The sequence below is a fragment of the Prosopis cineraria genome, unplaced genomic scaffold (assembly GCF_029017545.1).
Source record: "Prosopis cineraria cultivar Desert tree isolate PC_DT_omini unplaced genomic scaffold, ASM2901754v1 PC2, whole genome shotgun sequence".
NCBI classification, from domain to species: Eukaryota; Viridiplantae; Streptophyta; class Magnoliopsida; order Fabales; family Fabaceae; genus Prosopis; species Prosopis cineraria.
The window spans coordinates 4,301,069-4,326,016 of record NW_026555333.1 but is presented as its reverse complement, the minus strand read 5'-3'; the positions used below and the strand labels follow the sequence as shown (position 1 = coordinate 4,326,016).

Sequence of the window (24,948 nt, the reverse complement as noted above, 5' to 3'; positions counted from 1 at the left end):
ACCACACCATTGACGAAAATTGTCAGAATATTGTTGTGGAAGCAATTTCTGTAAACGTTCTTTGTTGATGGGTGCTTTAATAATCCAGAGAAATGTTTGGCCAAAAAAATAAATAATAATCCAGAGAATTTGTCTGTGGGAGAATAATGATTCAGGACCTAAAAAAAGTAGTTCATGCCAAATCATGATCTCATTACTAACTTTAACTTTCACATGAGTCCTTAATTGTCATTCTCCAATTGTCTAATAACTTTGAATACTGTAATATATAGTACTCCTTCTATCCAAATTATAAGATATTTTTAGATAAAATTTTACATGCTAATAAAGTTATTAAATATACTTTACAACTTTATTTTTTTAAAATAAAAATATAAACTTTAAAGAATATTGGAGAGAGAATATATGAAAAATGTAATATTAAAAAAATATCATTAATAAAATTTTATTTTTATCAAAGTATCTTATATTTTAAAATACTAAATCTTTTTTAAAATGTTTTTTAATTTGGGATATAGAGAGTAATATTTTATAGCACTGTGCATACCCTTTTATTGGACTCATTACACGTGAACTTCTCCATCATATGTGAGGATACTGCTATGCTATCAACGGCAATATTTCATCTTGCAAAATACGATTTCATATTAAAACTTGATATGCCATTCAAAAGATTGTAATGTTTAAAGTTTATAAAGTTTTTTTTATAAAAAAACTCAAGTATATGTAAAAAAAATATTTTGGTGAAGCAAATTTCTCTATTTCACCTTTCAGCTTTTTGTAAGATTTACTCATACAAAAACATTGGATTCCACACAGATAGATATATATGTATGTATGGCAATAACATTGGATTTCATATGTGTTCGTCTGGTCTCATTTATAAAGCACATTTTAAAAAGATTTATTTAGTCTCATTTATAAGTCATGATGTAATTTTTTAGGTAATATTTAAAAGGTATTTTTAAAATTATCCTTCATAAGAGAGATAAATAATTTTTTTTAAATTTGTGGTATAGGGGGTATATTTAATATTTTAAATATTTTTATTTTTTGTATTTTTTTATATTAGTATTGATAAAATTGATAGAAATGATTTATAAAAAAAATTGAAGGAGCGTGTGTGTGTGTGTGTGTGTGTGTGTGGGGGGGGGGGGGGGGAGAATCTGCTTGGTTTATTTGGTTACTCTGATAAAGTCATACGTTCTCCTGTCACCAAAGAAAAAAGAGAGTCATATTTTCTCCCTTAATGCTTCACCTTCTGCCAGCCTCACGCTCCTCTTCATATCGATACTTGATAGAGCTCAGCCTAATAGCCGGACACTTGGCATAAAATGGACCCTACATCTCAATATTGTTAGGTAGGCGGTTAAGATCAAGATTTCTTATGTCCCCATTCTTCTCTTCATAAACATGTCCTCACATCATAACTCCAATTCTTCGCTTTGACTTGTTCCTTTTTGCTTCCATCTCAAGTTTTTCCATACTAATCTACCTGCAACGTTTGCCTCATTCTCGAACCTTTTATTTTATACGGCATTTTAAGCAAACCCCAGTTTTCATCTCATTTACTTTAAAAAGATCAGTACTTTTCACCTACTTCCTTTGGTTCGGGTATAAAGAATTAAAGATAACACAGAACTATGCATGCAAATATATTCTTTATGCAAACAAGTCTAGAAAGATTTAGCGACCGCGAATGTGTAGACTTTAAGAAAACACTCGTTTTCTGAAGTTTCACATCCTTTTGTAGTTTGTGTGTGTGAAATTGATGGGTCCTTATCCTAGGGATGGACAAGCATGATCCGAACATAACATCAAATGTTTCTGAACAAGGACCGTTGATTCCCATGAACCTAAGAAAGTTGAGATATCAACAAAATTAACCTGTAGTTAATCTGTGTGTTATTTTTTTTCTTCATTCGCAATCAATCACAATAGAGAGCACACAGGTAGGTGATGTCAACGACAACGTGATTGCAACGGAATGATTCCATTCAACCACTATTTTATAATTAAAATTTGGAAAAAGCAAAAGACCCACCTTTTTCCTCGCATTAGGTGTGAAGTGTAACTCAAGCTATCTTCATGCAAGATAAGACCAAGTGGACCAATCCCTAACAACTCCACCCCCTCCCTCCCTAACACAGTTATATAAGCAAAACCACTCTGCCACACTTTCCCGAAGTCTCTCCTCTTCCCTTCTGTCTCATACAATGGCACTCTCCAACGTCTTGATTCTATGTGCATTCGTAGCTATCAACATGGCCCTGCCGGCGCTGGCCAAAGTCTACACCGTTGGAGAGTCATCTGGCTGGATGATCGGTGCTGATTATGGGACCTGGGCTAGTGGCAAAACCTTTCAAGTTGGTGATTCTCTCGGTAAGAACCAACACACTGTGCTCTGTGTTGTTAAGTGTTAAACATTGTTTCTGTCTGTATGAAAAATCGTGTTTAGACTCCAACTCTGAAGGCGTGTAATGTACCTCGTAGTGTTCAACTATGGAGCGGGGCACACAGTAGACGAAGTTAAAGAGAGTGACTACAAATCCTGCACCACTGGTAATTCACTTACTTCCGACAGCAGTGGAGCCACCACCATTACCCTTAAGACCGCCGGATCTCACTACTTCATATGTGCGATTCCTGGACATTGCAGTGGTGGCATGAAGCTTGCCGTTGATGTTAAGGCCGGAAAAGCCTCCTCTCCTACTGCAACGCCTTCCTCCGGTAAGGGCTCGCCTTCCGGTGATACCCCAACCACCACCACCCCCTCCTCCTCCTCCTCCACCACCTCCTCCACCACTCCATCCACTACGGCCCATTCTTCTTCAGCCGCTAGCTCTTCACCCATTGTTGCTATCATGACCGCTTCTTGGGTTTTATACTGTGTGACGCGCCTGCTATGAGTCATGGCTACACATTCCCCTAGTCCATATCGCCAGGACAGAGGCAGTGCTTCCATGTTCTTTTTTTTACTTGCCCGCGTATTTTTATTTTATTTTATTTTTGTTAGTAGTATTTATCCTCATCTCTGTTCCCATTTATTTTAATAAATTATTTTTTTTTAAAAAAGAAACTATGCTTGATATGGTGGTTGCTGTCTCAATTAATCATTTCACGATGCTAAAGGTTCCTTTGATCGCTCCGCAAGTGTACGTGATTGCATTAATAAATTATTCAAAATATTACAGGTCGAGAACTCATAAAGAAGTTTTTTTTTACTTATTTAAATAATTAATTGTTTAAAAAATAAATAAAATAAATTTTTTGATTAGAATATTGAGGATATAAAAATAAAGGCAGAAAATAATGATAAGCAAAATAAAATCATTTGAAGTGTTAGGTTTAGAATTTACCTTAAAGACTATTGGTTTTTATCCGTTGAGTTAACTTTTTAATTAATTATGGTGATAATTATTTTTAAAATATCATAATATTCTCTCAAATTATTAATCTTTATTTAGTTATTGTTGAATTCATTCCTACTATATCCAAATAACTAATTAAATCATGAAGTTATAGTTTAAGTTATCACAAATTTTTAAAACTATCTCTAACATATTTATTTATGTTTATTTTTTTAGATTTAAGTTCTTTCTTCACCTCCCAATCTATCAAAATTATCTATAGATTTAATTAAATGGTGGCTAATCATAAAATCAACATGAAGAACAAGAGAAATAAATATAATTGGAATAGGCAAAATATATAAATATAAAAGTAAAGAGTTAAAACAAAAAAAAAGTTAGCTTTTCAATTGGGCTATTTTTTTATTCCAACTAGATAAATTAAAAATATATAATAAAATTAAATAATACCATTCTAAAATTTTTAACTATAAAAATGATTATAAAGAAAATTAAGAAATAAAAGAAAAATAATTATAATATACAGAACTTATCAATGATCTTACTTTTAACATTTAGCATGTTTATTTGAACTCTAAATGTTTCATAGAGCATTTTTAAAATACTCAAATAAGTGATTGGATGTTTTTGAATAAGGCTATGAGCTCCTATTTGTAATATTTTGCCACTAATAATTTTCTAATCTTTTTAAAATATCATAATATCATTTTAAATTTAATATTATTTGAAATAATTATCGCGCTCCCTTCTACGCCTCTTCAATGCACTTTTTTTCCTTTATATGATTTTGCTTTTTCTTTCAATATCTTTTATAATATTTCCTACACACAAAAATAAAAAATATATATGAATAGGTTTTATAAAGAATTTATTTTTTATTTTATAATTAAGTGATGAGAGAAAAATATATAAATATTAATCAAATAGATGTAAAATATTAATAAATATAATAATCAAATATAAATTAAAATCTATACTAATTTAATTATAAAATATATACTAATTATTCTTGAAACTTAACCCACACTTTTACACGTGCAGACTGGAAAGTAAAGAAAACCGTCTTCACTTTAACAATCTTTTTCAAGTCATAAATTCTTATGTCGTAAAATCAATTTTTGGAGCAATTATTAATTTGTTTTTTATAAATAAATTACGACCAATAGTACTGAATCAAGTAAAAGAAATATGAGAAAAGAATCGTCATGGACTACAATCTTATTCAATAGAAAGAAATTAAGGGAAAAAAAATGAAATACAAAAAGAATCGCAATTCCCGGAGGTGCCAAAAACTTTCCTACAAAGACTATCTTTCAAGTTCATCCGCCAATGAAAGGATCAAGTTTCGAAGAAAAGGATAACTAACTCTGCTGCTCAATGTGCTCACACTACTTATTAATCCAAGTCCTAACCACTACTCCGCGAGACCATGCCGCGAAGACCCCATCTAAACGAGCAATGCCACAACCAAAGCAGCGGCGGCCACAGATCCGCCAGCTGCAACTCTGTTGAGGACGGCGCCGGAGGCAGGAGTCACCTGATCGGGAGCATCCGATGGCGCAGTGGCGGCGGTCGGGCCGTCGGCGGAAGCGGAATGAGGAGAGTCGGAGGGTGGAGAGGGAGGGGAATTGGTGGAGGAAGGGGAAGAGGCAGGGGTGGTGGTCCGAGGGGGCGCCGGAGACGACATCTTTCGAGGAGGAGGAGCGGAGTAAGAGGAGGAAGGTGGAGGGGGAGAGGGGGTGGGAGAGGAAGAGGCCTTGGGGGAGGAGGAGGAGAGGCTGGCGCCGGAGAGACTTTCGGCGGAGAGGGCGAGGGCGAGGAGGCGGGAGAGGAAGAGGGAGATTGCTGAGAGGTGGCGAGGGGTGATGTGGCGAGCAGGGAGGCCCAGAGGACGACGTGGTAGACTGCCACGCAAGCCATTTACGCTCTTAATTAATTGCGATTTGAGAAAGAAATGGGATTAGAGAGTGCGGAGGGGTGGTGCTAGTATAGGAAGGGGCGTGTGGGGCACGCTCGGTGTCAAAGTGTGAAGAGGCCAGGAGCATTTTCTAGGTGGGTCCTCCTGGGTCAAGTCAAGCGCTGCGACCGGAGCGTTTTAACTGGAGTGGATTGTTTTTGGTCAACTGTGCAATTCCGCGGGGCTCGGGAGTTTCCTGTGTTGCAACAATTCCGTGCCCACTGGCCAAGACATCGCTTCACTTCTTTCCTAAACTTGCTTCCAACAAATCGGGGGAAAAGTTTCTCCAACAAGGCTATTTGTATGTATGCACACTTAATAACTACAAGCAAGCAGCCCCTCCACTCCTCAATTTGCATGCCTGCCATCTATGAAGCCAGTATGGGACTCCTGTTCCCACTATGTGACCGTGTTTTTCTTTGGGCTTAGCCCTCTCTTTGAACGCCCTCACCCACACACGCGCATTGTTGATGCACTCCATCGTAATTACTCAATTACAACATAAATCAACATGGTGGTCAATTTGGAGCAAATCTGAAAATAGTCATCGATAGTTAGTAGTTGATCTTGTCAAGCATTTGATTCTGTAGAACTAGTAGCCGAATATTCAACACAACGATACATTTTTTTTTTTGCATAATGTTTGAATCAGGTATTACTTAATTCTCCCTCCCAACCAAATATTCACTTAAAATGTTTCATTTCTGTCTTTTTTTTTTTTTAAGTATTTGCTAAACATGAGCTTGGAGGTTCCACCTTCTGTGAGTGTGATGAGTGTTTTAATTCCTTCTATTAATTAAAGGGTGACGGTGGGAAAAAGATTCTAAATACATATCATTAAAGGAAAAATAAAAAATAAAATCTCTCCTAATTATATAAATCATAATTTGATCTTTTAAAATATCATAATTCTACTGAAATTTTTAGAAACATCTTTGTCAATAAATTTTAAATTGAAAAGAACATTTTATTCTTATTCACAAATTGTGATTTATTTTTAAATTTTTGTAATTTTTTAAACAAAAGTTATAAATAAAACTTGTGACAACTTATATTTTAATAATAGAAATTATATTTAATAAATTGTGATTTATTATTTAACTCTTATATTTATATAAAAGTTATTATTCCTCAAACAAAAGTTGTGATTGAAACTTATTTTTTAGTAACAAAAATTATATTGACAAATTAGTGATTTTTATTCAACTCTTATATTTACAAAATAAAAGTTGTAATTGAAACTTATTATTTTCAGTAAAGATAAAATAATTTTTTCATTTTAAAATTTAGGTAAAATATATTTTTAATCCTTTAATTTTATATAAGGTTTTGATTTGATCCTTTATAAAGTATTTGTTTAATCCTTTATTCCTAACATTAATGATTATTTTTGTATTAATCATTGTTATTTTAAAAAAAAATAAACTTAACATGTTTATATTTAAAATATTTTATCAATATCTAAAGTTTATTGTAAAAATTTATTGGGATAAAACTAATAATGATAAGATTAAAAAAAAATGCATTTCATTAAAATGAAATGTCATATAAAATTAAAAAGCTAAATATATTTTTAACTTAAAATTTATTTATTTTGAGAGATTAAATTATTATATATATAATAATATATTATCATTTTCTCATCATTAGATGACAATTCATTGTTACTTTGAAAAGACCTGCTACATCTACTTTTGTTTGCCCTTACATTTTGGATATTCTAAGTCGTCAATCACATGCTAGGGTTTGTTTCATATTTGTTAGATAAAATTAAATATGAAAAAAATTGATATTATGTTTTATGGTATAATTGATTAATAAAATTGCCTTTGAAGCAAAATTGAAAATCCATTAAATCCATAGTTCTATAAAAATATATCCAAACATTCTTATTACATCCTAAAATTAATTAATTATGAACTCAAATTCATATTATATACATGTCCAAATGCCTCTGTTATAGTATGCTAAAATCAACCGTGCTCAGTCACGCCTATTTCTGCACCAGTTACATCCAAGTTGTCCTGTTGGATTCTTGGAACGATCAGACATTAATCCCCTCAAAAGGGCGATATAGGTTTTGCACGCATATAGTTTTCTTCTGCTTGGTATATCTACACAAGGGTTAAGATACAGCATCAGGCGTTGCTAACCCAAGCGCAAACTTTCTCGAGGTATATGGAATAACTAACCTAAAGCTGCTTTCCGGTATTCATGCGGTTGAAAAGACTGAGCAATCAAGACTTGGCTTCAAGAAGAATGGAGGAGTATGGAGCTACATTGTAGCTGTTTCCTAAGCCAGGGACACCATCGAGGACAAAGTCATCCGGAGATTTGAGATTAGTGTCCACCTGCATGTAGCGAGCCAGAATTCTGATTAAAACCACAGAGAACCGGAAAGAAAATTTTCTCACAAATGAAACTGAATAAATTCTTTTTTCAAACTAAAACAACCGCCATGGAGTTTTAATCTCTTTATGGTGTGGGAAAATGCACTATTACACGCATTTTCTTAAAGGGGAATTTGGCCAAACCTCAAAGGGTGGCCAGTGCCCAGTGGTCCGTGGAGAATTATAATAATTTTAATAACTGAGGTTATGCTTCTGGGAATTAGGTGAAAATAAGTCAAATTTGGATTCATGCCAAAAGGAGGAAGAACTAACCACACGAAACCAACTCCTCTTTGCTGGAGCTGGGGGCAACATGGCTTTAACAAAAAAGTCATGTGCATTAAATGCCAGATAGATGTCTCCGCCACCTTTGTCATGAAGCCTGCATCACAGGTAAAGTCTTCGTAAGTCCTTCGAAGAAAAATGTTGATTTTGTCTGTCATCAGGCCAATCAAACCTTTGCTTGTTAGTATATTGAGATCCAGCAGTTGCACATCAATCAACTAACATGTCTTGTTTGCAATGACATGATCTTGTCGATGTTGCAAAAATCCTTTATGGAGAAGTTTGTTTTCTCATGAAAAAATCGTAATGAAGTCTAAATCCATTTCAAAAAAATGGCAGATCTTAGACTGGGAACAGAAAGTCCGAGGTTCATGGAAAAAAATGTTACTTCAAGCTGTAGTTGGCTTTTTTCTTATTATTTCTTTTTGCGCTGATAAGTTATAGCTGGCTGAACAGTTATAATCGTGGAAGTTGACAATGCTTAAGTTAGTGGTAGGGATCATATAAATGAAAAGCATCGTCTGCTGATAGAACATTATTCAAGAATGAAATCGTACTTATATGGCTCAAGAGTTATGCTATTATGCTATAAGGACAGGATGCTATTATGCTGTCGCCTCTTGTTATGCTATAAGCAGATCTCTATGACCAAATATTGCAAATTATCACCCAGAAAACATTAGAAAAGTGAGATGATGTTCTAATTTCAATTCCCACTATACAGATGTGATACGATTCTTACGTAAATGCAAGAAACTTGCTGCCAGAATCGTGCCATTTGTCTTCATGCCATGTTACATCATTCTGCATAAATTGTGATTGCTCCATGAGAACAAATGGTGACAAATATTTTGCATAAACATCTGTGGTTACTGTACTAAAATTTAAAGCAAGAGATTACCTTGCCAAGAAAATTTTCATGATTGAATACACTATGCCCACGCCGGAATTTTATCGTCTCTGAGAAAAACCTGAAGTGATCACTCTTCCGTGCTTTCAACTATTGAGCATATAGACCATGCTATCAACAATTATCTCAGGGAAGTTGTCAACATGAAAGTTATACTCGTTATAACCTCACCTGTCTCCAGAGGAAATGGTTAATAGCAGTATCATGCCCATAGGAATTATTATTTCCATAACGAGTATGGCCATACTCATCTCCCATTAGCATCATTGGTGTACCCTGGTCATTTTATTACAAAACTGAAATCACAGATCTGGTTCAACCCGCAGCAGCATGCAAACAAGTGATATCATGCAGCAGCATCTTCTATGTTCTTTTATAAGAAACAAAATAATGCAAATAGAAATGCTATACAGTAATACAAAGTAAACTAAATACATACTGCAGGTTTTAAAAAAAAATGTAATCAACTGGTGAAAGTCAGTAAAAGTTGAGTAGAAGAATCCAAAATAGTTTATATTCTGACAAAATATTGAAAGCATGCAACAATGCTTTTCAAATATATACCTGAGATATCATTAATGCCAAATGGAAATTTTTCATTTGCCGTGATCGTAAAGCCTTTGTAGTAGCATTGTCAGTTTCCCCTGTCACATATATAAAGTTAAGCCAAATAGTTGAGTAAAAGATAGGCTCAGTTATTTGACTGAAAGCATTACAACCCTTGGTAAAGGGACCTTAGTACTATTTGCAGGTTATTAATGTCCTGAACTTTTTCACAAGGGTTCAGGTTACAATGTCCACACTGCCAAGAAGCCAATTCCAAAGAGGAAGGAAGCAGACATGGCCTACTTCTCAGACTCGTCTAGAAATATATATATATATATATATATTACTTAGACTATCAATGAGTTTGCTCCAGCAAAGTCTGTAACATGGTTGGTTTCTAAAGTCATCAATGCTGCAATGAAAATTTCAAACTGCAACGCTTTATTTTTGAAGCATTTTCTAGGAACGGATTATCATATCAAATCACTTTTGAATAACATTATCGGATAATGTTGTGGTGCTGAGATACGATGCTTGTAAGTCACACGGTAGGAGAGCAAATTTCTGTCTTGAGCAATAACTGCACTTTCCTGACATTCAGATCCCCCATGGCCTTGAATATATTTACAAATTGATGAGTGTTCCCCTGCACGCGCGCCCCCCACCCCCGGAACTGGGTATTGCTGAACACGGAATAGAATTACTAAGAAACAGATAAAGCATTAAAATTTGGACCCTACCTTCAAAACCACAGTTCCAGCTAAAATTATCATTGCTTCCATCATTTCCACCTTCCCCATTGGCTTCATTGTGCTATAAAACCAATAATCAATTCAAGGAGATAGTAGGTTCTAGAGATCAATGACAAACTGAGCAACAGAATTAAGTACCTTGAAATTGTATGAAACAAGATCATGCAAGGTGAAACCGTCATGAGCAGTAACAAAGTTAATACTATGATAAGGCTTGCGTTTGTTCACCTGTAAAATAAATGAATGAAAACAAACAAAACTGTTACCATAGAATTAGTCGTCTAAACATCTCAACACAGACCTTCGCAAAAATTGGAAAGTGAACTTCAGCTGTTACAAATTTTAAATTCACGAGTTCAATAAATCAATGTAGGTGGTAGAAATTGATATTTGTCTACCGCTTCAATAGAAAGAAGCTCAATCTCAAAGTACTAGAAAGTAATGAAGAAAAGAGTCAGAAAATTAAAAAAAGAAAAGAAATTTAAAGATGACTTAACTACATTGACAACTGAACCAATAAATTAGGTGATTCAGAGTCTAAATCTACCAAAATAATAATAATTTTCTCAAAATCAACCACAAGCTTTCAGATGCTGGAGCTACAAGAGTTTGATGGTACTATGATGACGACTAGTATTTATTCAGTAATACAATTAATTGGAAGTACTAAATTTGGTCCAATTTAGTTTTACAGGAAAAATATTATCTGGTTTCAACATCTAGAAAAGTGCCTTGTGATTATGCCCCACAATAAGTTCCAGAAAAAGCTGTCCTTGACACATTTATGATAGCCAATTTTTTGTGGTTTCTGGTTTTAGAGGACTGTCCTCCATTGATGCATTGACTTCTTTTTTATTAAATTTTTTCTACTAAAAATCATATATTTGTGGCATATATTGTAAATTGAGAATACTGAAAACTCATTTTACCTAGTATTCTAGCACAATGGATCGACAGCATAACAATCTCATCCAGAACCCAGGGGAAAAAAAGCAGGGGATCAAACAAATAGAAATTACATGCATAAAATGCGTAAATATTTATGCTCACTTTGTAAAGGTCAGAAGATCCAGCAACACGAGTTGCAAAGCTCCCCTTCATACCAGAGTCACCCTAGATTATATCATGGGGAAAAAGAACTAATCAGGAGTAAAAGATACAAGAATTGTATCTTGCTCTTCTCAACGGATCCGAATGAAATCATAAGCAACCTGGATGTGACCACAGGCTACTATTTGCAAATAATGCTACATAACCAACTGAAACAAATTAGGTAAGTGCTTCCTCTTAGAATTACCTTGATAAATCTGCGTATGTCATCACGATATTTCCCATTCCATTCAGCCCACCTTTATCAAAGACAAAGTTAAATTAAATAAAAACATATGCAGTTTATGAGATCCATCACAGAAATTATGCTATTTAAAGCATCGTTTCCATTGTAATAAAAACATATAGATGCGGTTTAGAAGTAGATTTCGAGGTTTAACTACCAGTGTACTGCAGATCACCAGAAGCTGCAGCCAACCTATCCATTATAAACTTCAAGTTCCCCAAGTATGTGTTAAGCACGGTTTAATAGCTGTTAAGGAGGTTGGTTAGTTAGGAGATTGGTATGAATAGGGGATGAGAGCGTAATAAGTGTCTGGCAAGTGAATAAAACCCCTTTATGTTCTACTATGTACGAATCAGTACCAAAGCTGGTTTTCCAGACATCCAGTGTCAACAGAAATCCAATGCAAAGGACAGTGCCAGAAACTAATTCACACAAACACCTTGGATATCTTGAGCAAAGGGCGGAGCTCCATGTGGTGATTATTGTAGTTGCACTTGTTTAGAGACGTTTACACACGAGGATGAATTTAAGCAGCCTGTAACTTGAAGTTTTTTTCATGGAGGACATGGCTGTGAAGTTGGTGATGCTAACCACAAATGGTTCTGAAGTTTTTTTCATGGAGGACATGGCTGTGAAGTTGGTGATGCTAACCACAAATGGTTCTGTAGGCGAGGTTGAAGTGATGCTGAGGATGACCAGTTGATGCACAGTAACACATAAAGGGGTATTACACGTCAAAAACGTCTTACACTCACATATCCCATCTTTATACTAATCCCCTAACTAACCAACCTCCTCAGCCTCTATTAGAGCCCACATAACAATGGGTAACACTATGAATTCAATAGTACAGTTCAAATTAGCAACTAACTTCTATAAAAGTCTTTTATGTCCAGAAATGTGTGCTTTTTCGAATTGTGTGGTAATATAACAATATCAAATAAAATAAACATAAACAAGAGATTAAACAAGAAGTACCGATCCCAATTTGGGAAACTTCCAACAAGATAGAGACCTCCACAGTCCCAAGGTTCTGAAATAATTTTGCATCTTGATAAAATTGCATCTTTGGCAATTGCCTGGACAAGTAGTGATAAGATTAGTATACTTAACAAAAAATTTATATCCTCAAGATGTTTAACAAATAAAAAATGGTGAATTACGTTCCTAGTTCCCATTTTCAGGTAAGCATGAAGATGCTGTGAAGTTGCACTTGATTATGTGCACATATGCGCCGAACATTCAAGTGATTGCTCACAATTTTCGTGTTAAGGGTAGAACTACTTAATCACTATCATTAAATCTCAAGCTGACGCCTCAGCAAATTATTTGCAGCAAAACGTGCTGTGCATGTTACCTTGATAAGTGGGGGAGCGTTAAGGGGGGAACCATCAATTCCTCGACAAAGGACACTAGCAAGGTCAAACCGAAACCCATCTACATGATATTCAGTGACCCTACAATAATGTAAATGGTATTAATTAGCAATCACAATCTTCTTGATGTGAATAAGCTACTCAATGATAAAACAGGAAAAAAATAAATGTATAAAAAAACCAAAAAGAAAAAAAAATTAATATATAAATCACAAGATAGCAGAGTGCTTCCATAGAATTTAGAGTTGCTCATGTTATATCAGGTTATTATGGAATTGTCAGTAATTTATGCACCCTCATGAAAGACTAGTTGTGTAACAAAACTAACAGCAGTAAAGCTAGTGTGCTGGGCTGTCAAACATGATCAGGTCCCCAAAGATGATTATGAAAGTGACCACATTGAAACATAATAGCCTACACCATCAACTATGTAAACAAGAAATATATTTAAAAAACAAGGTAGATATAGATAACTTTAAGCTTTATGAGTATCTAAAACTAAAATTTTAAAAGACCAGAATATCATAAATTCTAAGTATACCAAGTCTGTAATATTAAGAAGAATAAGGAATTGTATGAAATTCATAAGATAACTCATGATATATGTCATTGGCAACCATATCCATAATGGATTCAATCCAAGTAGTTCATACCAGTGTCTAAGGCTGTCAAGAATGAATTCCATAACCACAGGATGATTACAGTTCAATGAATTTCCTGCGATAAACAATTACTTCAAAGTTCAAAAGAGAGAACTTCGCATACTGAGATCAGTAAACTGAATCTTTGTTAGATCAAAAGAGTGACTTTAATATATTCTGAACAGTGCACAAAGAAAGTCTGCAAATTACAACCTATCATAGAACGTATCAATCTATTTATTGGATCTGGTAGATATGTTCTGTAAAAATTACAAATAAAGTGGTATGCAAGTCTCAGGAACTTCAAAGTATATTTTCATTGCAAATGTAGAATTCCATATTAAGACATACTGTTACATATACATATCCGTATGTCCCAGAATAAGTTGAAGTTAGAATATACCTTGACCCTTTGAATACCAGAATAGGTTGAAGTTAGAATATATTCTTTACCCTTTAAACATCAAAGAAAGAATTAATACCATTTGATTGGCATCATCATACCATGGTGCACTTTACATTGGTTCCTAAGAATCTAGCAGTTTGCTTTATATTGTCATTCTGTGTTAGAAACCATTTACAAGGAAGGGACTTCAGTCCCACATCAGAAACATGGGATTCTGATGTGAAATTTATCCAGCTAGACCTTGAGTTCATGGTTTGATGACAAAGGACTCCAAAAAGGTGAAATAGATTGCACATAAACTTGAACAAAGTTGTAAAGGAAACTTCTTGAAGACTAAAATAAATGTTGAAATACCACATCCTGAGAAGTTCAGCAATTGTCCATCATTGTCCAGCATGTAATAAACCTGTAAAATAGATATGCTGATATGTCAGAAGAAAATAGAGATGGTTCGAATACAGGAAGAACAAACTTTTTCAATGATCTATATCACAAAAACAATCATAGACTATTAAACTTTTCTAGAGGGGCAACTTCTTGGATGAAAAACTCACACGGAAACTAATACTATATTGATTTCTAAGACATACTACTTTATAGTTTATACAAATATAGCCAGGCCATATGGTAAGAATCCAAATGTAGATAACATACTCAGTCAACCACAGGAATTCAAGTCAAATATCACCTTATTATCTATTCCACGGAATGAGGTTGTATATGGGTTTGCATCATCAGCCTCATTAGTGTGATTGTAGACGACATCCAAAATAACCTGCGTATAAATAAACTCCACTGTGAGTTAAAAGCCAGAATATAAAATATGTTCCCACTCCTCACTGGAGTTTGAGTACTCATGTCACCTCTATGCCAGCAGAATGTAAAGCTTTAACCATTTGCTTGAACTCCCAGGAAGCTTTAACTGGTCCTCCACCAGCACTAGCATAGCGACTCATTGGAGCAAAAAAATTTATTGTTGAATAACCCCATGTATTGATCTTGAAAAAAAAATGACGAAAAAACTAAATTTCAGTACATTTAAGGGCATTCAAGAATTCAGTGTTACATATAATGCCATCTTCAAATAGAAAGCCGAATAACATTAATACACTAGAAATGTCTGCTTAACTCTCCACGTGCTAATTGATATCATGAAAAGAGAAATAAATGATAGCATTAGAATTATTCAGCCTTAAGATAACTAGTGTAAATTTCATACCATAAAATGCATGATTATTGCCCTAGTATCCAAATGAAATAAATTGTACATAATGATGTATTTAAGATAACAAACATACAGAGTACAAAATAACGAGTTATTATGGGACGCCTTATAACACAGTACATAACACTTCTCGGACATACCATGTGATCTCTCCGGTTTGGACGCTTCTGAAATTCTAACTCATCAAATTCGAAGACAGGGAGCAACTCCACTGCATTGATGCCAAGCTCCAGAAGGTGTGGGATCTTTCAAATGAGTAATAGAATAAATGAAAATAAGAAAAAAACATGACAAGACTAAGTCAAAAGAAAGTCAGAATTAAAAGTTTTATTTTCTAAAATTCTAAGTAATAAAGATGACAGACTTCTTTGACCAGTAAGAGAATAATAAAGGAATTTCGATTAATAGATAGTTTAAGCAGAAGCACTTTTCAGCAAGACTTGATTCTGCCTATACCAGCAGAAACAGATAACAGTCAAAAGCCCATGCCCCCTTCCTTCTTAGAGCTTATACATCATAAGAATAAGGGACTAATTTTAGTCACCGAATAACAAGCAGAATTGTAGAAATACAGAATGTTGAAGTTTACATGCCTTCTGAGTCTTTTACCCCAATTCAATTTTGTTGCCAAATATCACCTGGTAGCTCTCAGATATCTAAAATCAAATTTTCAATAATATGTTTTCCCTACACACACAAAGTATAAATCTAAAGCAGTGTACAAGTCCCAACAGTAATCTTTGAAAGATTGTATACAAACTCCAACTCCATTTTCCATGATGACACCATAATTATGTGAAGTGGTGGCGAAGTTTTGGAGGATTAAGGCTTTCTTTCTTTCTTTGTTTTGGGTAAACAGGCTTTCTTGCTTTAATTATTTAAAAAAAGATGTCATCATAAACAGCAAGAACACTGTAACAGCCCTCCGCTCACCCCGCCTACCCGAGGTCTTTTGCGGCGCTGGACACTCTCCCCCAGGCCCCACAACAGGGCGACCCCACCCCTTACGGTGAGCATCAGGAGACAAAGGCTTCCCCGCAGTAGTGTGCGGATTATTCCCCTTGCGGAGAGCCTCCCCAGGTTCGATCCTCCAACCTCTCCTACATAACAAAGTTGAGGCTGAACCTGGTACCATACCAGGTTCAGCCTCAACTTTGTTATGTAGGAGAGGTTGGAGGATCGAACCTGGGGAGGCTCTCCGCAAGGGGAATAATCCGCACACTACTGCGGGGAAGCCTTTGTCTCCTGATGCTCACCGTAAGGGGTGGGGTCGCCCTGTTGTGGGGCCTGGGGGGAGAGTGTCCAGCGCCGCAAAAGACCTCGGGTAGGCGGGGTGAGCGGAGGGCTGTTACAAACACTATCTACTATAAAAAATCATGAACATGTAAAGTCTCTTGTCAAAACACAGCAGCAATGCAGTATGTAGGGACTATGAGGTTCACAAACTTTTACAAGCTCTATCTAACATATTAAACACAAGAATATCACATTATGCCATCTGACAGCAAAATCTGTTACCTTCTTTCCTTTTCAGAATACTGTGTACAATTAAACGAAAAGGCTCTCATCTTTTGTAAATCTAAGAAAGTTAAACTTGCCACCTTTTTTTACTGCCACTCTCTTATATATTATTCACTCTCATATTTTAATACACAAAGTCACACACATTGAGTGGCGTAGAAGAATTGGGATGCCAGGCAGTAGTATCACATAGCCAGCCACGCAGCAATTTGGAAGATCCTCCCCATCTTTGGTATTCTAGAGCTAAACATATGCATGATTGTGATTTGACAAACAGACTCTCACTAATTTTTTTGCACCCTTCTAACTAAAACATTTCAAAATCAGATCCTATCGGGCAAGGGATCCATTATTTTTGGCCAAACGAGTAAATTCACTAAGGGTTTTCCTTCAACAGTTTGGAAGCAAAACCTGAATTAATCCATTATTTAAACCCTTGTATCTGACCATGTTTATAATTTTTTTTGCAGTTTTCCGTCTATATTTAATTACTGCACTTCAATAGACCTAAAGAAAAAAAAAATAATTGAAGTCTATTTGGTGGTATTCTAACACTAGCTTTCATTTGATCTAAAAGCCAAGAGGTTTCTCTTCAAGTAGGTTAAGTTGTCTTCCTTCACACAGACAGCATTAGTTGGGTAAACAATGGTTTGAAAACCTTTCTCCCCATTTTTTTGGCCCATACAAAATTGTTTGAAGAGAAGGACCAGTTTCTTATGAGCAAGAGCCACCAACCACATTAAGGAAACAGCCTATCTTCCATGTATTTTTATGACACCATGCTTGGGGTCAAATTCCATCCATGCTCCCTGCTATACTTCCAATCAATGCAAAATGGGAATTACAGCTAGAAACCTGCCAAAATACTTGCTCATGGCTAGATACATGATTTTGGAGTGCTCTTGCACTCCTAGTCTAGTGGCAGGAATGTCCTATTGAAGAAGTAAGCAGGGAAAATAATGATTTGTCATCTAAATAGTTTCCTTCTATCAGCCTTGAGGACAAGGATTCTCTTCAGGAGGGGTGCATTGATAGAACCCCAATCCAAATACATTCTAAAAGGATGAAAAATGGGGGTATAGCAGTGATCGCTTATCAGTGAAGAGGTAGCGATCCAAGTCTACCCTACTGTTAGGGAAGTCATTTATACTTTTGGGCAAGTTATTGGCAACAGAATCTCTCTCTCTCTCTCTCTCTCTCTCTCTGTGCCATTAATTAATTTACTTCTATTTGGTCGATTAGGATGTTTAGTATAAATATCAGATTAGACTAGTTGAAGATTTTCTTCTGAAATCTGATTATGTACTAGGAGTTTAGTCCTCTCCATGCAAAGGGGGTCACACATGTTTAATATTCACTTATCTCCCTAATAAAATATGTATCCTCACTCCCATGCCAGTCCTAGTTCCATTCTTAAGTTATTCAGTTACTATCACAGGCATTAAAGAAAATTTCAGAGGCCATAGGCTAAAATATGATTTTTGATTGATCACAAAAGAATAATTTTTACCTTCTCAATAACACCAAGATAGCTGCCACGACTGTCAAGATCCAACTCACTAGATTCATCAATTGTAAACGCACGAACATTCATTTCATATATAACAAGATCTTTCTGCATAAGCAGACAGCCAAAGCCATGAAATATGGAGTCAGATTATCAGCCAAACTACACAAATGAAAACCACTTGACTTCATCTGTAAAATCATATTGAGTAGATAGAAAATGAGAGAGATGGATGTATCCACAACCACACTCAACCACGCTCTAGGGGGAATCTCATGATAGTTATCACTCATGAGCGAACATATCATACAAGCAGGATGATGGCATTTGTACACCTAATCCCGCAGCCAAAATAAGTAATAGGAAAGAAGAGGGAGAAAAAACGGGAGATGGAAGTAGGACCACTGGTAGGTCCACAAAGGAAAACCAGGAAGACGAGAGTTTTAAAAAAAAAAAAAAACGGGGGAAGCCATGATGCAGTGGGCGATTGATTGAGAGTAGTTGGAAGGAAGTATTTAAAGGAAGAAACTGAGAGCAGGGAAGATGAGAAATTTGGCAAAGGAAATCTTGTCAGACGGTTGGAGTGTCAAAAGCTGGTACTTGTACTTGTGCTCTCTGGTTGTGTTTGTATTCTTATTACTATTTTTGTGCTTTACTCTTTGTCGCAGTGACTTTGTGTGAGGTGCTTTTTTTTTGGTGGGGAGAGGGGGGGCTTTGCAACTCTTGGGTCTAAAGACTGCATTATTTATCAAGGGTATCCATATCAGTGCCTTTTGGTGTTCCTACCAAAGTCTCTATCAGTTTCAGTGAGGTAACTACTTTTGTTAAAGGTGATAAATACATTTCAGAATCAGTTCCAGCACTCCATCTCCATTCTGTAGTTTAGTATTCAGAAGGCATTAGAATAGGTTTCGTATCACAGGAAAACTACCTCAGGAATATTTGGAAGCCTGTAGTTTTCTCCCCAATCAAAAGGCAAGCTGTCAAAATTATATGTGCCAAGAAATTTAGACAACTTCATGCTAGTATCCCCAAAATATCGCCGACCGTCAATTAGCTTTGCATAAGGATCAACAAGCACAATGCTGTTGTCAAATCGATGCCCTTTCCCCCAGTCTTGAGGACCATCTACACGATAACCGTAAAGAACATTGCTCCGTGGAAGATCCTGTAAGTCAAAGTGGAAAAATATGTTAAAATACTACTGCTGCTTCATTATATGTTAAAATACTGCTGCTGCTTCATGGATGATATAAGCGTCTGAGCATTAATAGTGTAAATAAAATAGAAGGAAAAGAAATAACAAGATACGCATACGCATTAAACATTTAGAAGCCAATGAAAAAAATTGTAACAGATAACATAAACAGTTTGAGCTATATATTCGTATCAGATGACTTCCCTGCAACAATATAAGCATATACAATACAAACATAAATCAATTCGAAATTGTTCCAACACAGATTAGTTCAATATTATAGCAGTATGGATGACTCTCATGAAAACCGAAAGAGGCAGGAATCAAATATTTATGGATGACTCTCATGAAAACTGAAAGATGCAGGAATCAAACATACATAGTTCAAAGAAGTACCTATTAACATTTAACAAACACCTTTTAATAATCACAAAACCCGTAAGAGTTCACAAATTCAAGATCAACTAAGTTAACTGACCCCAGAACAAAAGCAAATTCACCAAGTGCCTATCGAATCTATTGAAAAATGTTTTCATCTCTCAACAGGGTATTTCCTCCTTCATGAAAATTCTCATCCATACGGTTAATGTCTATAAGGTTCCAATAAAAATCAGACAGGGCCAACAAGTGCATCATATCTGATATTGAAACCTTCACCTGCATAGACATATAGTACAACCGCATCAGATTAGAAAAATCTATTCCAATTAAATTGACAAATTCCAATTAATAAAGTGCAACACCACTTTGGCAATAAAGGCAACCAATCCATCTTGAACATTCAAATAGCATGCTATGTCGATCAATGCAAATACTTTAATTACAGCACAATATACATTAAATAAACAAAAAACATAACTTTGGATCCCTGCACTTTGCACGTGTTTTACTATAGGTCCCTGCACTTTTTTTCGGTGTTCTAGGTTCCTTCAAGGTCCCTACACATTATTCATGGAGGAACCTAGAACACCAAAAAACTAAAGTGTAAGGATCTAGAATATCGGGAAAAAAGTATAGGGACCTATAACAAAAGGCAAGTAAAGTATAGAAACCCAAAGTTATGTTTTGCCTTAAATAAATTTCATATTTGTCAGTTTAGTGAGAAATGTCAGAGACAAACATTCACAAAGGATATACAAAATTTATCCAGACTCTAAAAAGCCTTTTTCAACTTCCAAGTGGGAAGGCCACTACAATATTCACACAGGTTTTGTATTTGTGAAGTTAGAGAACAAGTGAGATGGATGCAATCTGGTGCAATCTCAACTAAAGACCAAGGCAAGGCAGAATGTTAGGCAATCTAATAGCAAGAGTACCTCAATACATATGTGCCAAATGTCCCCCGTTTTGTTCAAATGGGGATCCAAAGCCAGTTCTTCCATGCCACCATCCAGTGTGGCACTACTTCCCCTGAAGAATTTGGACCAACAAAAGAAAAATGAGCAAAACTAAGGGAGATCAGAAAAGTTGAGGGATAAATAAACCCAGACTATTGCTTTTTTTGGGGGGGGTGGCGAGTGAAGTCAAGAAAGCAACTGTAAGGTTTTGTTGCACAGAAGTGCAGGCAATGTTACAGTCAACAAAGCATCACTTGCAAGACAAAAAACACTCATGTGCAAAAATAGAAAATAAACAAGACATACAGATTCACCTTTCATTTTCAGGAAGGACTAAGCAAAGTGTTACAGCAGTGGCATGCTGCGAAAAAATAGAAAAATTTATCCCATTTTCAACTTCTGATACACCCAATGGATATGCTTGGCCAGGGAAAATCTTCCATGATGGTCTGGTCTTTGGCACTTGAGAAGCCTCTTCCTGCAATTGCAATAAGATTATATGGATTTCTATCATTAAACACCTGACTTGAAGAACAAAGATATCATTTACAACAGATGTGCAGTTTGCCATTGAACGGAATTGAAAAGGATAAAAAGATGTAGTCATAGACAAGATGCAGCACAGTATTATTTTTAAAAGTTTTAAATTATAGATATGCTACACATGATATATCAAATTTATATCCCTTTAGAAAATCTAGAAACTCAGAAACAAGGAAAAGATTGTAAATAAAATTTGACTAGTAAAGACAGCTCAAGCTGTTGTTTTGGGAACAAAAACAGCAGTAGGCAATGATATGTCATAATTGCCAACAATATAAACAAAAATAACCAGTTCAAGAGAATAACACAACACCAACAACATAAGCAGACTACACATGCTCCTGGGAAAAGAAAGGCCCTATCCCTATCTTTCTTCTTTTTCCCCTAGCCTGAAGTTGGAAGAGCTCTTTCTTTGAATCTGCTGACCATTATTCACAATTTTTAAGCAAATATTGCTTATCATACATATTGAATGTAACAACATCTCTATTTTCAGTTATCGTTGCAATTATTTCTAAGTTGGTTCCAGCACAAAGATCCAAATCCAAAATCTTGAAAAGAAATGAGATAGGCAGCTCGTGAGACAGTGATTTTTCTTCGGAAAAATTACTAAGTCTCACACAAGGATTTTAATTACCTTAAAGTCCCATAAAATGTACAAATTGCTGCCAAGTCCCAAATCTTATGTAATTACAATTTGACAAAGGAAAATGACAACTTGATACTAAACTCATACTCAAGTTATCATTTTCCTTTGCCAAATTGCACAAGATTTGGGACTTAAGAATATTTTGTGCATTTCACGAGATCTCTTAGTAATTAAAATCCTTAAAAAGGACCTTGGAGTGATTTTCCCTCTTTCTTTCCCCTTTTTTGTGAGAGAAAGAGATAGTTCCTTTTTTTAGGGTATAAATGGAAAGATAGAAATAATTCATTACAACATTTTCTTCCATCTCTATTTCCAATCACTTCAAAGGTCATATATTCATACTAGCCTACAAGGAACAATCAGATTAAAATTCAAATTTTACTATTTGGTTACACCAGCCCTGATTTGTTGCTTTCATGATGACAAGTAAATATATACCATTGAGCTGCATCACGTAGCTCCTATAAATTTTTTTTTGTTTTTCGCAGTAACTACTCCACCTGTTCTACAATCATCTGTGTTATAACAAGGATCACATTTTCTTTTCCCAAAATTCAAGAGATTAGTAAATGCAACACCACGCAAACTCAAATGGAACAGATACCTCAAGTACACCTTCCTGAGCATGACGACCGTAAACATTACTTGTACTATCCTTGGCCCGGTCCGTTGTCTAACCTATGCCAAAACTTTAAGTCAAAATTTACAATAGTGTTGACAGGTCTCTCGAGTGTCTTAGCGCACGTCGATGACATACCATACTAAGAATTCTATGCCCGGTGTTTGACTTCCTTCCCGATGCTTGCTTGCCAAAGTTCAACCTGCCAAAATTAAGACAATTGTAAATCTAATAAACTAATAAAAGTTTCACTAATCTTGTAAATGCATCAAAGAAAAACACAATACTCAATGGATAAGTGGACATCACCGGCAGAATTACCGACAAAATCATCTGGATAGCAAGAGTAATCACTTGCACTTACCAAGAACCAAATCGTATTAGTATTAGTAATTTTCATAAAATTCGTTAAAAGTCCAGGTCTTACAACGGATGCGTATATATTGTCAAACCCGAACCAACTGTTAATTAAGATTACAGAACTCCAGAATGCATTCTTTTATTCGATTAAAATGCTAACATGCATGCCTCTGTTTCGTGGATATAAGAACCACATTTTACACTGCCTTTTCCAGAAGTTGAATAACAATCCATCGGGTGTAGATCCACGAAAACTGACATCAAATTACAGCAAAAAATCAAAACAAGTATTAATAAATTACCCCACCGCACGCCCAGAATAATTTCCTGCCGATGAACTTGGCCCACCGCGGTCGCCAGTGGAAGAAACTGAAGCGAAAGGTGCACACTGAATTGCAGCTCTGGAACAGCAGAGCAATGGGTGGTAAAGCATCGTTAACACTTTCCGGGGAGCATAAAGAATTAGGTTCGTGTTTGTAAGCGAATTCTCAAATGCGAGAGGAGGCAGTGAGCGAGAGTGTGATGGCAGAGGGTGAGGAACCTGGATTGCGCTTGTTGTTACTGTAAGGAGAAATTGGAATGGTACATATGATCCCGTCGCGACAAGACGTGCACGCAAATTTTCGACGCTTTATGATTTCTAGAGAGGCTTCCGTGGCATCAAAATGGCAATTCATGTCTGCCACGTGATTCGGTAGAGTGATTTAAGAGAGAGGAGAAATCGAGAGAAGCCTTACGTGAACCGTAAGACGGAGCGAGGCTCGTACAAAGGGGAACGCATTAATGCCAAGTTCTTTACTATTATTACTAGCAGCATTTAAAAGTCAAACTAGATTTTTACACCGTGCGGAATATTAAATCTCTTTTTTTTTTTGCTTAAAGTGAATAAGAAAAGAATGATCATATTTTAAAGAGTTCTTTTTAAAAAAATGAACTAATATGTTATAAAATTTTATTTGAGGGACATCAAAGGAAAAAAAAATAAAAAAAATCAATTAAAAACTATCTAACCACAATTCTCTATTTTTTTAAAATTAAAGTGACTAAAATTTAAAATCCTACCACCCAACCATTTTCTTTGATTCAAACAAATTATAAAAATTAATAGAAGTTAAATTATGGTTAAATATTAATTTGATAATTTTATAAAAATAATATTTTATGGAAATTGTGAAATGAAATTATATATATGGTTGTATATATGGTTGTAGATAAATAATTATAATAATAAAAATTAAAAATATATTTTTATTTTCCTAGCATATTTGTGATTAGAAAATAGAAATAAACAATAATTTGTTTTATCATAAAATTTGTTATCCCATGTATAATTGAATGTAGATAAAAATTTATTTTAAAAGATTAAAGTGACAATTTAAGAGAACGTAAAAAAATTAAATTGATAAAAATTAAATTTAAAAAAATAAATCAATAATTAAATAAATTTGAAGGATTTAAAATTTCATTATTCCATTAAAAATAAACAATCTACGTTATTCTAAATTTCATCACCCCATGGATATTAAATATATGAATACCAGCCTATTCTAATTTCAAATTTATTGTGCTAGATAACAAAATAAAAATACATCTTATATGTAAAAATAAGCAACTTATTTTATAAAAAAATTGTTTTATTCTATAATTTATTATCTTGTACATGTAGACCTAAATTTCAATGGACGTAGACTTGAATTTTTATAATTTGTGAGACATTTACTATTTACAACTACATTTACAATAAAAAAATAGATAGTATTGTATGATAAAATATTTTACATGGTCAATTTAAAGTGAACAATTGTAGTCAATTTATTATATTATATGTGACACTCATTAAGTGATAGAATTTATTTCAATCATTAAACTCAAATTTGATATATCTCAACAAATCACTATAGTTATGTCATAATCCATTGACAAATTTTATATATATTTCCTTCATTTTTAAATATAAACAAAATTTTCATATAGTTTGTTGTTTTTTTTTACAAGAAAAACAGTGATTTTAAAAAAGTA

General features: G+C 34.8%; 2 protein-coding genes across 4 annotated transcripts; one reads left to right on the top strand and one right to left on the bottom strand.

Moving 5' to 3' along the window:
- The first annotated feature begins 2,174 nt into the window (after positions 1 to 2,174).
- On the top strand, positions 2,175 to 3,191 carry LOC129303905 (blue copper protein-like). Its single transcript, XM_054943490.1, has 2 exons — positions 2,175 to 2,382; positions 2,494 to 3,191. The coding sequence occupies exons 1-2, from the start codon at positions 2,217 to 2,219 to the stop codon at positions 2,907 to 2,909; spliced, it is 582 nt and encodes a 193-aa protein (XP_054799465.1). The 5' UTR covers positions 2,175 to 2,216; the 3' UTR covers positions 2,910 to 3,191.
- Positions 3,192 to 7,168: 3,977 nt separating this feature from the next.
- LOC129302454 (isoamylase 3, chloroplastic) lies at positions 7,169 to 23,598 on the bottom strand. Of its 3 annotated transcripts, none has more exons than XM_054941357.1 (25): positions 23,232 to 23,592; positions 22,708 to 22,771; positions 22,555 to 22,623; positions 21,073 to 21,236; positions 20,738 to 20,831; positions 19,155 to 19,391; positions 18,227 to 18,331; positions 15,336 to 15,440; positions 14,834 to 14,968; positions 14,659 to 14,745; positions 14,325 to 14,376; positions 13,577 to 13,640; positions 12,905 to 13,004; positions 12,526 to 12,626; positions 11,509 to 11,560; positions 11,262 to 11,324; positions 10,350 to 10,439; positions 10,200 to 10,272; positions 9,478 to 9,557; positions 9,085 to 9,189; positions 8,905 to 9,003; positions 8,746 to 8,807; positions 7,992 to 8,100; positions 7,521 to 7,679; positions 7,169 to 7,442 (listed from the first exon to the last, which is right to left on the bottom strand). In XM_054941357.1, exons 1-24 carry the CDS (start codon positions 23,360 to 23,362, stop codon positions 7,566 to 7,568), a joined length of 2,355 nt encoding a protein of 784 aa, XP_054797332.1. In that variant the 5' UTR covers positions 23,363 to 23,592; the 3' UTR covers positions 7,169 to 7,442; positions 7,521 to 7,565. The 3 variants fall into 3 exon arrangements, 2 of the variants coding, with proteins under 2 accessions (XP_054797332.1, XP_054797333.1); XM_054941358.1 differs by having other exon boundaries at positions 22,555 to 22,628; positions 23,232 to 23,300; XR_008591285.1 differs by lacking the exons at positions 7,169 to 7,442; positions 7,521 to 7,679; positions 7,992 to 8,100 and having other exon boundaries at positions 8,905 to 8,963; positions 23,232 to 23,598.
- Between the last annotated feature and the right edge of the window lie 1,350 nt (positions 23,599 to 24,948).

What these genes read in the sequence shown, in the direction of transcription:
- LOC129302454 (XM_054941357.1), bottom strand. Translation starts at nt 23,362, where the DNA reads ATGCTTTACCACCCATTGCTCTGCTGTTCCAGAGCTGCAATTCAGTGT. An exon ending in TCCGTGGAATAGATAATAAG is followed by an intron (nt 14,377 to 14,658) that starts GTGATATTTGAC and finishes TCTATTTTACAG; the next exon opens with GTTTATTACATGCTGGACAA. An exon ending in ATGAAAATTTTCTTGGCAAG is followed by an intron (nt 8,808 to 8,904) that starts GTAATCTCTTGC and finishes CAATTTATGCAG; the next exon opens with AATGATGTAACATGGCATGA.
- LOC129303905 (XM_054943490.1), top strand. Translation starts at nt 2,217, where the DNA reads ATGGCACTCTCCAACGTCTTGATTCTATGTGCATTCGTAGCTATCAAC. An exon ending in TCAAGTTGGTGATTCTCTCG is followed by an intron (nt 2,383 to 2,493) that starts GTAAGAACCAAC and finishes TGTACCTCGTAG; the next exon opens with TGTTCAACTATGGAGCGGGG.